Raw genomic sequence first — 16,194 nt, 5'->3', positions numbered from 1 at the left:
AAAAAAAAAAAAAAAACTTCCATACAAACTTTTCTGTGTAAAATCTAATTTTACTTCTTCGTCATGACATATAACACCTAAAACCAATAATCTCTCATGACAGCTTGTAACTATTTTTTAAAAATTCTATGCTGTTTTATCATGATACTGGTTTGTCTTAAACCATAAAATGATTATGATTAGAACAGCAGTTTAACAGAGGAATTAAAGTGATAATTCACCCAAAATGAAAATTCTGTCATCATTTACGTTCCTAACCTGTATGATTTTCTTCTGTGGAACATAAAAGATATGTTGAGGAATCTTGGTATCCAAACAGTTTGGTTCCTATTGTATTTTTCGTCCGTACAATAGAAGTCAAAGGGAACCGAAACTGTTTAGCTACAATCTTTGAAATATTTTTTGTCTTCTATAGAAAAAAGAAAGTTATACAAGTGCTTTTACAAAATAATTTTATATTTCTGCATTTAAATTAAGAAATCTACCTTATTCACTTTCATTAAGTTTCACTTTGTAACCTTCCTTTTTAAAAAAAAATAAAACAAGGGACAACTCAGAATTATTTTTGTGGTAATCAACCTAATAATCGACCAATTTGTGGTAACTTGTATTGAACTCTAAATATTAAGACAAAACCAGAGAATATTAATTAGGCTTGTTTTGTTCAGATTTACTTTTTATTATTATTGCAGCAGTAATTCACTTTATCGGTCAAAAAAAAGGCAAGTAAGGGTTTGATATTGATAAATATTGATCACTCTTGCATGGATATTTAGCTTTAAGATGAACATTTTAGACATTTGTGACACATTTGTCTGGCTCTGTGCTTGTATTTGCCACATGGTGCCCCCAGACACGGGCTGTTGTCTGAGGGTGAGATGACCAGACTGCTCGTTTCTCCCGGCTGGCCTCAGAGCAGTGACTGTTAGGTTAAGGGGTAGGCCGCTCTGCTTTTAACTGGTGATAGATGATTGCAAGGGTGAGGTCTCCAACACTCTGCAACTGAATGGTCCATTGGCAGCCATTGTTGTGGACAAACAGCAAGATAATCCCACAAGCCTTCTCTCAAATCTGCAGTGATTTAGAGCTTTCTTTCGACCACCTGATCTCCTTTAATGTCATAATATTCCATTAGCCATATAAAAAGTGATTACACCTATTTGCATTGAGAAAAGAAAAGCATCATGTTTGCCATCCTCTCATTAACGAAAGCAACAGGATTGAATACATCACCGGGAATCGTTACGTCGCTCATGTTCGCACTGAAATCTAATCCTCATTCTTGTTGCCCTCTTTTCAGCTCTAATATTCTTTGCAGCTCAGGGCGATTGTAATGCTCTGGAACATGTGGCTCCATTAGAGGGATAAAAGGGAGGTTGATAAATTGTCTTTTTAGTCCCTTTCTTTGACTCCACAAATTTACATTATCTAACAGGGAACAAATGAAAAGGCCCTGATTAGTGTGGAATGAGTTGGAAGAGAAACCATTCATCTTTGTTAGCATCCCCCTGTGTTCTTTTATGTTGTGTTTTTACAAGGATGGGAGCCAGTGTGCTTTTCCCATTCGACAGCCCAGCTCATGGACTGACAGAGTGGTCATCACTAACGCTCTCTCTCAGTGTCCCCCGAAACAGGAGTTCAACACTCTGAATGCTGGTGACTTCTGAATAACCTCCTGAGGTAGTGGGAGCTCACCCTTAAATGACCCCTCAATCTGAAGAGATGTTGGGGGGCGTCGAGGGGTTTTCAGACCCTCTGGTAGCCTTGTGGGGACTGAGCGCTTGGAATTTTGAGAATTTTTTTCCCCCTTCTCCAAAATCTCAAAGGCCATGGTCAGCAGATCTTGCACTAAGAAGTTTGTAGACAAAGAATATTATGATAATCCCCTGACCCAATAAAACTACAAATGAGAATGCTAATCTAAAATAATTACTTGGTGTTGATAGGTTTAATGAAAGCTGTTTCGGTTATTTTACACTGATAATAACTCTAGTATTTTTTATTAGTATGAACATTTTATTGTTTAGAAATTAAAAACTTCCCATTATACCTGCTTGCTTTTAGTCCATTATATTTAGCTCATTGAAAACATTTAAATGAGCATGAAATCAAAATAAAATTGCTTTATTGATGCTACATGAGTGTTACAGTGAGTTAAAGTCACTGAAAAAAAACAGGTGTGACAATTTTCACTCAGATATTGTAAATATTACAAAGAATTACAAAGAAAAGGCAAGTAACACATTGAATTAAATGTGAAATTTTGAAGTAGAAAGACTGATACAGTATTTTCTTGTAAAACACTACAATTTATTTACAACTTTGAAAAATAATTTTTAATAGTGTATAAGACAATAAATAAAAATAAGGAATATTAGGAAAAAGCTTGAATAGGCTTTTAACACGTTTTAAATCACATTAATGCAAAAAAACAACAAAAGTATTTTCAAAATAACTAAAATTAAAAAAAATAAGTAGCTAGTATGAACATGATGCATTCAACTGGCTAGATAGCAACTGTATGTTGCATATTACCAAAATTGTATAATAGTTGGTATGACAGTTTACAAAAAAAAAAAAAGAGTATTTCAGTATTTTTATTTTCTGTGAATCATAAGGGGCGAAAAAACAGTATGTTGCATACATTTAATTTTGCAAATTGTACAGCTTCAGTAGGATGTCACTGGGAGAGGTCTGGCCCTCGCCACCCCCTCGGTGGGGCCCCAAGTGTGCGCAGCGAATCCTCAGTCAGATCGCGGACAGCAGCGGGGAGATGCTGCCGTCCAGAACGGCAAACCAAGACACTTTACGAGAAAATTGGACAGTTCTTTCACATTCGTCCAAACATGGATAATAACGACACCTATCTGCATCTTAGTAAGTGCTTTGTAGTTTAACGTTTTTTTTTTATTCCCGGATGTCGTGCTGTTTTCTTTCCATGCCTCTGCGTATGAGTGCCCCCCCCCATGCCGTGTGTTATCTGAAGTACGGATTGTTCAGACGGACTTTGGACGAAATGCTCATAAATTGTACGTGCTTGAGTTATCGGCGCAGTCGTGTCATGTGTATTGACTTGGAACCAGTGCCAATGTTAAAATCAGGTGATAAAGATTGTGCCTCTCAGTCAGGGTCAAGGGTTGGCACTTTAATTGCGGTTATGTAATTTATAGCTTTCCAGAGCGCCTCTTGTTAAACTGTTTGCTGTCGAGTAGTTATTAATGGCTCTCAGTTGGTATCTGGACAGCACTGTGTTGTGGGTTATTTATTTGTTTATTTATTTATTTAGTAACAGTTTTGACTCTTAGAAGGCGTTTAAAATCGCCCAGAGCTGCCGCAAACAGTATCAAGCCTATAGAAGATCCGAACATATTTTAACTACATGTGGAAAATGTTTATTTATTTTCTTGTCATGCAGTTAGACTTACGAACATCTACATTTGGCCCAGTCATCAAACTAAGAGTACATTTGAGAGGAAATGCTGCTGGATGGGGCTGACAGATCATGCGCCGTTTTCTTCTGTAACTTAATCCAGCATCCAGTTTTATCGTGTGTTTAATTTCTTTCTTTTGGTGTTGAAATGTATGCACACACTGTGTTTGTGTCATGATGTGATGGAATTCTTCATCACTTCGTGGTTTCCCATTATGAAGACTTCACAAACTTGAATATTTTGCAGATACCATAATGTCAAGTAATTGTCATAGTTTAACAACTAAAAAGAAGACGTTATTTTAACTTATGTTTAATTTACCTTGAAAAGGTATGTTTTAATATCACATCACTGGTATGAATGATCATCCTGAGAATGGTTTACACTGCGTTCAAGTTTGTGACGTATCGTCCAGCTTTTGTTAGAAAGACTTCTTTAGTGTGTATTGAACTGGAATATTAACTATCACCTGTACAGCCTTTAATTCCGGTCTCTGGGGTGAAAGTGTGTGGACATTTACCACAAAACAAAAGCAAGGGCCCGAGAGCTATGCTTGTCACAGCACATAACATCTAGCCTGGAGTCATTTTGTTGCCTTCATTAACACCCTCCTTGTTGTGTTTATTAATCTCACCCCAGATGCTGTTGTTATTCAGAGACAAATTAAGGAATATAAAGTCTATTTTAAGATTTTATCAGGCACTCAATGAGTTGCGCGCTCTCTAATGTCAGTCGCTGCCTCGAGCTGCGTAATTTGTGTTACGCGCGTTTTACGCACAGAGCATTTTCGCACGCACGGCCTCAGCGGGGTCATGCTAAAAAAAACGAGCACCTTTTTCAGTTTAACCCTCAAGCATCCTTTGTATAGCAGCCCTTAATTGGTCCTTCGTGGACAAATTTGGGCACGAAGGTCTCAGGTATGATCCCAATTTTTATTTATTTATTTATTTTAAATAAATGTCATATCACTATCTTCGATAAAAAAAAATATATATATATATAATATTTTTGTGGTTTTATTTACCTCTAAAAAAGTACCATATTTTAATGTAAAATATGCTTATTTTTATGTTTAATGTTTATTTTACTTCAGTAAAAAAAATAGGCTTAATTCAAAATCAATCATAAATTCAGACAGCCAAAACCTAAAAAATTGGTGACTTTTGGTGACATATGATGGTATACAAATGTCAAAATAGCATAAATATCAGTAGCCACTATTTGGCTGTGGTAGCTACTCAATGTCTGCATATAGACTGAAATCTATAAACCACTGTTGTAACGAACTTAACCTCTTAAGTTTTAGATTTTATCACAAGTTAAAATTGTAGAATAAAAAAAACATTTGTGTTGGGTGAGACTATACAAAGATGCCAAAATATGCTTACAGACAAATCTGACTATGCTATAAGAAAAAGACAAAGTAGGAGACTAATCATTTCTTTCTAACAAAACATCACATTTCAATAACTCAAAAAAGTAAAATGGTACCAAATGGTACCAAACAGGTAAGAATAAACAATAAACCTAGCAAGAAGCATGTTTCAGACATGTTTTGTTTGGAATCATCAACAAATATTGCAGTAGGACTTTCATCTGACTTTGAAGTGTGTGTGTGTGTGTGTGTGTGTGCGTGTGTGTGTGCGTGTGTGTGCATAGTGGCTGATTGGCACATTTTTAAAAAATGCTCAGTCATTGGCTCATTCAATTCTTTGTTTTTGTATGTGTGAGTGACTGTTTTTATTTGACAAAATAAAAAAAATGCTAATGCAATGCTTTGTTTATGGGTGTGTGTGTGTGTGTGTGCGAGTTTGAGTGTGAATGTTTGTTGTATAGGCCCACCCCTTCATTTATGTGTACGTATGATCTGCATTGTCTTTGTTGAATCGAGTCCATTTTTTTGTGTGTGTGTTCAGGTGGCAAATTTAGGAAAAGCAGCCAAGTCTTGTACCGCTCAGATTAAGGAAAACTATATAAAAAAAAAAAAAAGATTTTGCCCACATTTGTCCCTAAGCATACTTAAGGGTTATACATGGTTCTAACGTAATTTTTGTACAATTTGTAAATTGCATTGTTGTCATGAAAATTTTTATTTTTTATTATTAATTCATTAGTGGTTTATTTTATATTTTATGTTGTGATTTCATTATATATATGTGTGTGTGTGTGTGTGTGTGTGTGTGTATATATATATATATATAACAAGAATGTAGAAACAGTGGGAGCAGACCAAAAAAAGCTGTTGAAAGAAATACACAGAAAACTAAAATTTTAAAATACTGTTTTTGACAAAAAAATATATTAAAACGGTAAAAATTGGCAATAGCTATTCATTGTTGTACACATATAGGCTATATAAAGGACACAAAAGACCATCATTAATGAAGTGTGTGCAAGCCAAGAGGGATACAGCTGCAAAGAATTTCTATTAATTGTCTCCAAAATTTGGAATGGACAAAGCATACTACATCTGATGATCCCTGATTTTGTGTATCCTGAAAGAGAGAGGCCTTGGCAGGCCCTTCAGCATTGTTGTAGCCGTGTGTTCAGCTCATGTTACAGTAGTCAGTGAATAGAGTGCATGATGGACATGTACAAGGCCAGTGTTGCGTCTTGGGTGTTTAAAGACTTTTTTTCTTCCGTGTTTGAGGTGGTCTCATTAGATAAAGCTGCCGTATCCTATTCCATCTTCACTGTTGCAGCTGAATGCAAGTGTTGCCCTTCTCATGTCCCGAGAAGAAACCTAACAACCATTGCTTAGACTGACCTTTCATCTGTGTGTGTTTGATGTTGAAAAAGTATGGGATGATTCAACAGTTTATTGAATTTGACCTAACATAGCATAGGGCGAGCATTGTTCTCTCAGCATCATTTCACCATTGATCAAATCTATTGGGATCGGGATCAGCATACATTAGTTTGCATTAAACGTAGTCTGTAGCTATTCTAGACCTACACAAAAACACTAGAGCACAGAATGCCTGATGCATTAGATAACATTCAGTTCGAAATAGCAATGGTGAACACCTTCATCACAGGCCTGGTTGTTATTCAGTTTGCTAATCTAATTGACAATTTTTCTGCCCCAGTTATGACAGTCTCTCCCAAGGACAGTCTCAGAGACAAACCATGTTCCAGATCGCTCACCCCCATGCTCTTGGTTGTGTCACTTCTGGTCCAATGTTATTCCTAGATAGAATGTATTCAGCTTCTTTACTTACTCATTTATATTGTTCTCTGTATTATCTATTATTATTTTACACTGAAAAATCTGATGAATAAAGATCTTGTCGTTCAAGATGATTTTTTAAACCACAAAGCCAAATCAGCACACATTCCTTCTCTGACATTTAGAACTAAACCTTATTATCAGATTTTGGGCTTGCATCAATAAAGCAGTTCCCCTGTGAGCCACGGGATGATAATCTCTTTAATCTGAGTAGGTAATCCAGCATCAATCCGCCACACAGCCCCGGGCGGATTGTTCAATCCAGCCTCACCCCCTTATTTTGCAGGAGAACAGATACTTTAGGATCCAGCATAGTATATCTATCTTTCTGAAAAGATAAACAGACAAATTAACTGACTGCAATTTGTCAAAATTGCATAGCAGGTCATGGTGGTGCCGAAACTAGATTTTTATATGAAATGTTTATATCTCACTGACAGATTTAGGGGAGGACATTTTCCGTACAAATAACATCATGCAAATTCATACAAAATCGCCACCTTATAAAATAGTTACGTTTTCTGAGATCGGGTTGTAAAAAGTAGTCCAAATTTGCTTGATGGAATTCTTCTCTCTTTGTAAAGTTGCAGTCCTGAAATGCTGTATGTCCAAGGCAGGGAGTACAATCAAATAACCACTATTTTCTTCATGTTCTTATACAAGGTCCTACTAAATGCTATTAAGACACAATGTTCTCTGTCCTAAAGTCAAGGTTTCCTTTTTTTCGAGCTAGAAGTCTAGGTGTTTGGGTTTAAACACTATACAATCATCTCAGGGTTTGTTTCCATGCAATTTCAAATGAGTTTGGGAAACTAACCTGAATTTCAAGACTAGTTTTCAGCCTAATTCTCACTAGCCTGATTTCAGTTATATTTTACATTTTCATGATAAGCACTCCCAAAGAGTCTTCTTTAAGAATAATTCATTTTCTTATGGCTCCTTAAAATTATCGTGACCTACAGTGCTACTATATGTACTATATTATAAAGCCACACTAAGTTTAATTGTGCTAACAATACACTTCTTAGACAAATGTACAGTCCACAATCCTATTGAAGCATTCAGAAAAGCAATGGTAGTCACATGTGCCTTTACATGCAGCCATATGGTGTTCTGTGCTACACAAGCTTATTGAATATTTGGATGATTGAGTGACTATTGAGATTCCATAATCTCCACTAGAAAACAAATTATTGCTTATCATTCTGTCATAGAGATTTGCTGAATAATCAACAAAATTATTACTTCTATTCAGAAGTACCACATCCCACTTAAGCTGCCTTTTTTAAGAAACCAAGGCTGCATTTATTTGATCAAATATACAGTAAAAAAAATGCAATGTTATGAAATAATATTTAAAGCAGCCATTTCTCCAGTCTTCAGTGTCACATGACACTTCTGTAATCATGCTAATATGCTACTCAAGAAACATTTCTTATTAACAATGGTGAAAACAGTTGTGCTGATTAATATTTTTGTGGAAATCATGATAAATGTATTCAGGAATCTTTGATGAACAAAGTTCAAAAGAACAGCATTTATTTGAAATAGAAATCGTCTGTAACAATGTGAAAGTCTTTACTAAACATTTGAACTGTATCTATCATATTGTCAACATTTATTTCTAAATGTACATTAATGATCTGTTAAGCTTTATAGAAAGTAATAATGTTTAAAAAAAAAAAAAAATCTGCTTTATAGCAATTTTCTGAGGCTAAAAACAGAAATGGCTAATCACAAAATCAAAGAAAATTCAGAAAAAAAAATTCAGAACACTGGCACAAACTTAAAATTGTGTTTTGAGGATTCGAGTTAAAGAAAGTACTGTGGCTTTGAACATGCACACCCAGGCTTTCCAAGGATAGATGTTCCTTCTGGTCAGAATGTGACATTTGGAGGTCATTAATAGCACAGGAATCTAGCCAGGGCACAGAGACCACTCTCCCCCAACACACTTGAGTAAGTGTGGGTGCTGAGGATTGCTTTTACAATGTTCCCACTGGTCATCCAGGGCATTACAGGGCATGTCACAGTCCCAGAGACATTTCAGTGTGAGGAACAGGTGGCATCACAACAAAAAGACATTTGGAAAACTACCACTCTATCATGCCTTTAAAATACAGTGAGAGTGAGTGAAAATGGTTTATTGGGATGTTTGGCTGACTTTGGACTGAGTTTGTGCATGTGGCTGATTGTAACATGTATGTTAAAACTAAAATGTATGTGTTGTGAAGATGTGGAAAGTGCGAAGGTCTAAAACGGCATCTCCTCTGCATGATAGGCTTCTTGATTATTTGGTGAATGCAATGTTTTGGTGTTAGTATTTAAAGTGAAATTATTATTTTAAGAGATTTTATTGTTGTTCATTATACCATTTTAACCACTTTCAAAAAGAATGGTGTTAGGTCTATTGACCAATCAGGTTTTTCAATGACCAATGCTGATATTATATATATCAGAATCATTTATATATGTATGAAGCCTGTGTTATACTTTCCGCGTGCGCTAGTCCGCTAGGGTCCGCTATGGTATGCGTGACGTAAAAATCGTCATCGGAGAGTGTGCGCGGAGGCTCTGAGAGGACATCCGCGTGCCTCACATTTTTTGTGACCGCGCGGACAAGTACGCGCGGTCAGTAGGCTACTGCGCATGCGCAGGCTGTGTGAAGAAGCCCGTTGCTACTCGAACCTGTACAATCCGTCGATAAAACAATATAAAGACAGTCAGATGTGCAATAACTCTGGGCAATTCTTTGTTCACATGTTTGTTTATTGTTCAAGCCGATCTACTACGCATGTATGGAACACGTCCGCGGAGCGGACCATCAGCGTATACTTTCGGAAGTATAAATACAAGTAGTCCGTGTCCGCGCTGTCCGTGTACGCGTCCGGATTGCTCATGCGGAAAGTATAACACAGGCTTGACAAATTACATGTACGCTTTACTTAATATTTACTCAAAATTCACAAAAATGTTAGTTAAATATCCATTGACAAGGCTGTCAGTATTGAAACAGACATACTGTTATGTTAAAGCAGCACTATGTAACTTTTGGCGCTCTAGCGGTTAATAAACAGAACTGCACACATCCCGCGGAGGAACATTCCAACTGGAGCTACTTCTCTAAGTTTATGTCTATGGCGATTCACGCAGGTATGTGTTACTCCGCAGCGGCGACGACCCGACCAGGCTACAATAGTCCAAATATAAGTACTTATTATAAGTGTACCGTAGTGATTCGGAATAAGACAAAAACGCGGGTTGGAAGAAGAATTCATGATGTACTCGCTCATTATATACATTTAGCACATTTTTTACAGAAAAAGTTACATAGTGCTGCTTTAATCTCAAAATGGCCAAATATTGGCCGATTATTCGAGAAGGGTATAACGTCTCAGGTTACTTATGTAACCATGGTTCCCTGAGTAGGGAACGAGACACTGCCCTCACCGGACAATGGCATCTTTTTAGTTACACCCAGCATCACTACCCCCTCCTACACTGCGAATTTCGTGCCCCGGGACACCCCCGTTGCTTGGAACAAAGCGATAGAGTTAAATCTTTCCCCTGCGCTGCGCTGAGACGGCTCGCGGGAGAGCTCGTGGGTGATTCCTGTTTATATCAAGAAGCAGAGGTTCAAACTCCGGTCCGAACACCACTGGCCACGAGCTTTGGGCTCTGCTCTCACTCACGGAGCATATTTATTTATATAGCATATTTTATTTTAGATCAACTAGAAACAATGTTTAATTTATAAAGTTTTATTTTGAAATGTAAGTCAATAACAATTGGCCGAAGCCAGAGCCAATGGTGAAAGTCTTTGCGTGAAGAGACCCCGCCCCATTTTGGAGGTTCTGCCCACTTTTGGAGTTCACGCCCCATTTTGGAGATCTCCGGTCTGCAGTTATACCTACTTGGATTATTCGCCTGGCGTATAGTGGCCTATCATTAGCTAACTTAATAACAATTCACAATGCATATCAATTTATATAATGTATAAATAATGAGCATGTGTACATTTTAGACCAATGAGTGAGAGACCCGAAATTTGATGTGCGTCTGAAATTTGATGTGTGATGATCCATGAGTGCTCGCAGTCACTGCTAGTCACTTTTTTAACCCCTACTAGCCTACTGTGCAAATGTCACCAACCATTACTCCCATCATTGACACTGCCCCCAGATGTCTCACGGCATTTCTAGCATGAAAATGTCAAACTGTCACAGTACATTTTCTGTATTTATATAGTAGATGAGTAGAGAGAAGATATTTGTAAAACATTAACGAATCAACCATGTATTCATATATTTAACATTTGAATGATTATTAATAAATGTATTGTAATATATATTTTAATATTAATATTTAAAAAAAAAATTTTAATTAAATATTTAGATGTATAAATTGTTCATATTAATTTCCAGTTGCATTTACTGTTGATGGTGGATACAGACTAATCACTTCCTTCTGTTCTCAGGTTCTTCTTTGCAGGTAGCACATGGTCACCTGAGCTCTCCTCCGTCCCAGCCTCCTCTCGGCTCCATGGTGTCCCACCATCACCCCTCCATCATCAACGGTCTAGGGTCGCCATACTCAGTCATCACTTCTTCCTCCCTGGGCTCACCTTCAGCCTCCATGCCCACTACCTCCAACATGGGCTATGGATCGCTCAACAGTCCACAGGTACTGCACTAAGAAAGACAGAGAAAGAGTGTCTATGAAAGTGGTTCAACTAGGGGCAAACATTTGGAATAATTCAGATTTTTAAATGTTTTTGAAAGATGTCTTTTATGCTCACCAAGGCTGCATTTATTTGATAAAAATACAGTAAAAATACTAATATTATGAAAAGTTATTACAATTTAGAAGAACTGTTTTCTTTTTATATATATTTTAAAATGTAATTTATTCCTGTGATGCAAAGCTGAATTTTCAGCATCATTACTCCAGTCTCATGATCCTTCAGAAATCATTCTAATATGCTGATTTGGTCATTTATTTTTGGTGGCGAAGTCATTTCAATTAATTGGTTAAAAACATTGGGAACACTGAAGAACAATCCTGAAATAAAATTGTTGTATACTTTCATTTATTGTAGTTACTTTTTAAAAAATGTACAGAAACTAGGAGTGCTCATAGACAGAGCCGATCCTCCATATACGCAAAGTACGCAAGCTGCGTAGGGCCCCCGAAACACCAGGGGGCCCCCTTGCTCTCAAAAATGATTTCATTTTAGTTTCGTTTTTGAATTTGGCAAAACTATGTCATTTCTTTTAATGCGGTGCGCTGTCGCCCTTTCTGCGTAAAAATCAGTCAAATCATGTAACGAATGTCATACAGTGTGTTACTCGAGACAAAAAAAAAAAAAAGAGTTGAAAGCGTACCGAGCTGCGGAAGAGACACCAGAAGTTTAGGATCGGCTCAGCTCATAGATTAAAATTAAACTTGGACTATATAGTAGGCCTTTGAATATTATAAAATCAGGCGCCTTGGAGTTAAAAAGACTGAGAATCACTGGTCTATTAGACACTGTAGTATTTATATCGCAAGACTCAACATAAGGTCTGCTAGATTTTAACAGCACAAATGACAAACACGACATTAAATTATTCATACTAGCAAACTATTTCAAATTCTCCATTCTCATATCCTTTCTAAAAGAGTGCTACCATCTCTGAGTTTAATGAGCACAGCCTTTTTCTTTGCTTTGCTTTGGATCATTTGTGCTATTTCACGGAAGAGATAGTGGGACATCCATGCTTCCATGCATCAGAGAAACTTTTGCTGCAAGACCGAACCAGCGAGGCAAATGCAGAATGCTCTTTTAATGCATTTCTCCTTTCCTCTGCAGGGCCTCCCTTCAGCCTGAGGGAGAACAGCCCATTCAGTTTAGTCTAGCCTAAAAAGAGCTAATGTAGCGTGACGGACAACCCTACTATAACCTTGGCTCACATGGAGAAAGATATCATTGCGTTGAAGCTGCGCTACAGCGGGCGCAATATGCGACACTTCAAGAAAGCTGTGGAAACCTGCCATACTATTAGCTGTAAATAGCGTCATGTGTGAATGTCTCGCCTGAAAATAGGGACGCCTCTATAGAGGAACGCTTCTCGTGAGTGAGGGCCAAGTGCTCTGAATAATATATGGGCTATAGGCAGCAGATTAAAGGGAGTGAACGTGATGGTGGCTGCTGTGTATCACCTTCCGAGCATCTTTCTGCCTCACTGAACGACTCACCGTTTCAGGATAGCGCTCTCACAAAATGAACATGTTTGTGTGAGTGTAAATGCATGTCTTGCCTTTACTGTTTGAAAGAAACAAATGTAACATTTCTGATTGCTTAAGTCAACCTGAAATCACAACTGACACTATTTACTTTTTTAATGGATTTTCCTGGTCTTATTATCCATACATATTCCAAATAAAAGATGACTTAAGTATGTTGTATGTAATTTAGTATTTGGTTACATTTATGATAAACTAAAATATATATATTTAATTATATTTGAAATTACACATTTGTAATAATGAAGTTGCAATTTATTACATTTATAATATATTCACTTTAAATGTAATATGAAATAACATGCTACACAAAAATGATGCTAAATAGCACTAAAAGTGGTTCATTGGCTTGTAATCATAGAGGAACCACTTTAAGTGCTATACTTCAGTTTCCATTCCCTGACCTTACTATCTTTCTCTGGGCATGTGTGTCTAATTCTGTAACAGCATCTGACCTATACTTGAACATGATCTTGTTCTGCTCATACAACCCTCTACATTGCGAGTAAATCACTCGAATGACCAAAAAAGCACCACCACCAGTCCGAAGTTCAGTTAAAATGACTAATATGCATTCATACATGGTTATCAAGTTTTAATTCTAATTACTAAAGTTCTATCATTAAATAATATTGATTATCATATTATAATGCTTGACTGACTGATGTTAAGAGTGTACTTTCAGATATTTATAAAACTGTGCCATTTTACAAACAAACATATACATATATATGTAAGTGGAGTAAGTCTGGCGAGTAAACAAAAAAATTTACTAGCCAATGGCGATTCAATTGCCAAGGTGTTAGTAGAGGGCTGTCATAAAACTTGCCATGTCAAGTATGACCGTTTGCTGCCCTCTACTGGTGAAGACAAACTCAATATACACTTAGCCAATACATTCATTGTAATTAATTACTTTTATTTATTGTAACACTCTACATTCTATATTCCATAGTTTCGTATTTCACATTTCAACCATCTGGAAAACTGTATACTATACATGTCTAATAAGGCACACATAGAGTGAATGGTGCAAATGGACATTCAAAGGAATCAAGTCACATGATCCAAAAAGGAAGTGCTCATTTTGTAACAATTTGATTGTTTGGGTGGTGGGAAACCACACACACAAGCTTACTCTGTTGATCGTTTCTCTCTCCTTCCTTGCAGATGAACTCTATGAACAGTGTTAGCAGCTCAGAAGACATTAAACCTCCTCCAGGACTGGCAGGACTGGGCAGTTACTCCTGCAGCAGCCCGGGGTCCCTCTCCAAACACATCTGTGCCATCTGTGGAGACCGATCCTCAGGTAAGTGCCCTCATACAGCACCCGCACACTAGTACATGTTTAGTCATGCTAATTCTCTCCTTGACTGGAGCTTGACTGACTTCCTGGAGCCTGAGTGGGATAGTTCACCCAAAAATAAAAAAATCTGCCATCATTTACTCCCCCCACCCATATTATTCCAAACTTGTATGAATTTCTTTCTTCTGTGGAACTTGAAAGAAAATAATTTTAACCAAAAAGTTTCTGCTCCTATTGACTTCCATTGTATTATTTGTCCATACTATGGGATTCAGTGGAAACCGAAACTGTTTGGTTACAAACACTCTCCAGCATATCTTCTTTCATTTTCCAGAAGAAAGAAGGTCATACAGGTTTGGAACAACATGAGGGTGAGTAAATGATGACAGAATTTATATATATATATATATACATACAATATATATAATTTAAAATAATGGTATTCTATGTTCATATATGTTAAAATGTAATTTATCACTGTGATAACAAAGCTGAATTTCCAGCATCATTACTCCAATCTTCATTGTCACATGATCCGTCAGAAATCATTCTAATATGCTGATTTGATGCTCAAGCAACATTTCTTCTTATTATCAATGTTGAAAGCAGCTGTGCTGCTTAATTTTTTGTCTAAACCTAATGCTTTTTTCAGGATTTTTTGAAGAAAAGGAAGTTCAAAAGAACAGCATTTATTTGAAAAAGAAATAATTTATAACATTATAAATGTCTTTCCTGTCACGTTTGATAAATTTAATGCATCCTTGATGAATAAAAGTATTAACTTCTCTCAAAAAAAAAAAGACTTTCAAACAATAGTGTACCTATTAAAATTACTCTCCCAGCCTAGAGAAATAATTGTTCTGTGATGTTAAATGACTTGAATAACATGAATTGCATACTTATACACAATATGTTTGCTGTTGGTTTCGGTATTATTTGTTTCATTTTTCTTTTGCAATAATAGCTTCTCAATTAAATTGACCTTTTTTTAAGGATGAAGCAACAGGATTTGTTACAGTGCATTATTAGGAACTTTGTCAATTTGACAAGCAGGACACTAAATCAGAAATTCTCAATTTTCTCTCAATTAAATTACTGCACTAAAGAAGAAACTGGGATATTAGAGAGAGATGTAATATTTAGTTTGATTATTCTTGCCAGTGGTCAATATTTTAATATGTACATATTTTTGATTCTCAGACAAATGACCCAGTGACCAACATCTGCCAGGCTGCAGACAAGCAGCTCTTTACTCTTGTTGAGTGGGCTAAGAGAATCCCGCACTTCTCTGACCTGCCTCTGGATGACCAGGTCATCCTGCTGCGAGCAGGTCAGTATGCCTCTATTCAGATGATAAATGTGTGTGTAGAGTGCACGAGCCACTCTCATTGTGTGTGTGTTTTTAGGTTGGAACGAGCTGCTCATCGCTTCATTCTCACACCGTTCTGTGACGGTTAAAGATGGGATCCTTTTGGCCACTGGCCTGCATGTCCACCGCAGCAGTGCTCACAGCGCAGGGGTCGGCTCTATATTTGACAGGTAAGGTCACAACACAGAGCCCATCACCTCCTCAAACCCTCCCTAGATGCACAGATGAATTTTTGATATTATATTATATTATTGAATCCTTGTAAATCCAATCTAAATCCATTATAATGTTTGCAGGGTATTAACAGAGCTGGTGTCTAAGATGAAGGACATGCAGATGGACAAGACGGAGCTGGGCTGTCTAAGAGCTATCGTCCTCTTTAACCCAGGTCAAGACCTGTCCCGAGCACTCTCAGAACTAATAAATCTGATCTAAACACTCCTTTGACTTCTAATGAATTATTATAGTTAATAGATTAAGACTGTTGATTTAAAGTGTTACATTTTGGAATTGCAATTAATTATATAAAAATGATAAAAAATAGATATTTTATGTAAATATAGATTCTTATGGA

The 16,194-nt window shown here is 36.8% G+C and overlaps 1 protein-coding gene across 2 annotated transcripts in view; it reads left to right on the top strand.

Annotated features, from left to right (window-relative positions):
• The first annotated feature begins 2,720 nt into the window (after positions 1-2,720).
• The window catches only part of LOC107718143 (retinoic acid receptor RXR-gamma-A), a 16,713-nt gene continuing 3,239 nt past the window's right edge, over positions 2,721-16,194 (top strand). The window contains exons 1-3 of one of the 2 annotated variants that reach the window (XM_016525122.1): positions 2,721-2,877; positions 11,138-11,343; positions 14,116-14,254. In XM_016525122.1, the coding sequence (XP_016380608.1) occupies positions 2,847-2,877; positions 11,138-11,343; positions 14,116-14,254 (376 nt within the window). In that variant the 5' untranslated portion in view covers positions 2,721-2,846. Of the gene's footprint in view, positions 2,878-8,505; positions 8,789-11,137; positions 11,344-14,115; positions 14,255-16,194 lie in introns of those variants that run through there. The other variant, XM_016525123.1, reaches the window with a different exon arrangement.

The sequence above is a fragment of the Sinocyclocheilus rhinocerous genome, unplaced genomic scaffold (genome assembly GCF_001515625.1).
Source record: "Sinocyclocheilus rhinocerous isolate Xijiao unplaced genomic scaffold, SAMN03320098_v1.1 scaffold480, whole genome shotgun sequence".
In the NCBI taxonomy this organism is placed as follows: Eukaryota; Metazoa; Chordata; class Actinopteri; order Cypriniformes; family Cyprinidae; genus Sinocyclocheilus; species Sinocyclocheilus rhinocerous.
Note: the sequence above shows the minus strand (reverse complement) of the source record. Positions and strands in the feature narration are given on the sequence as shown.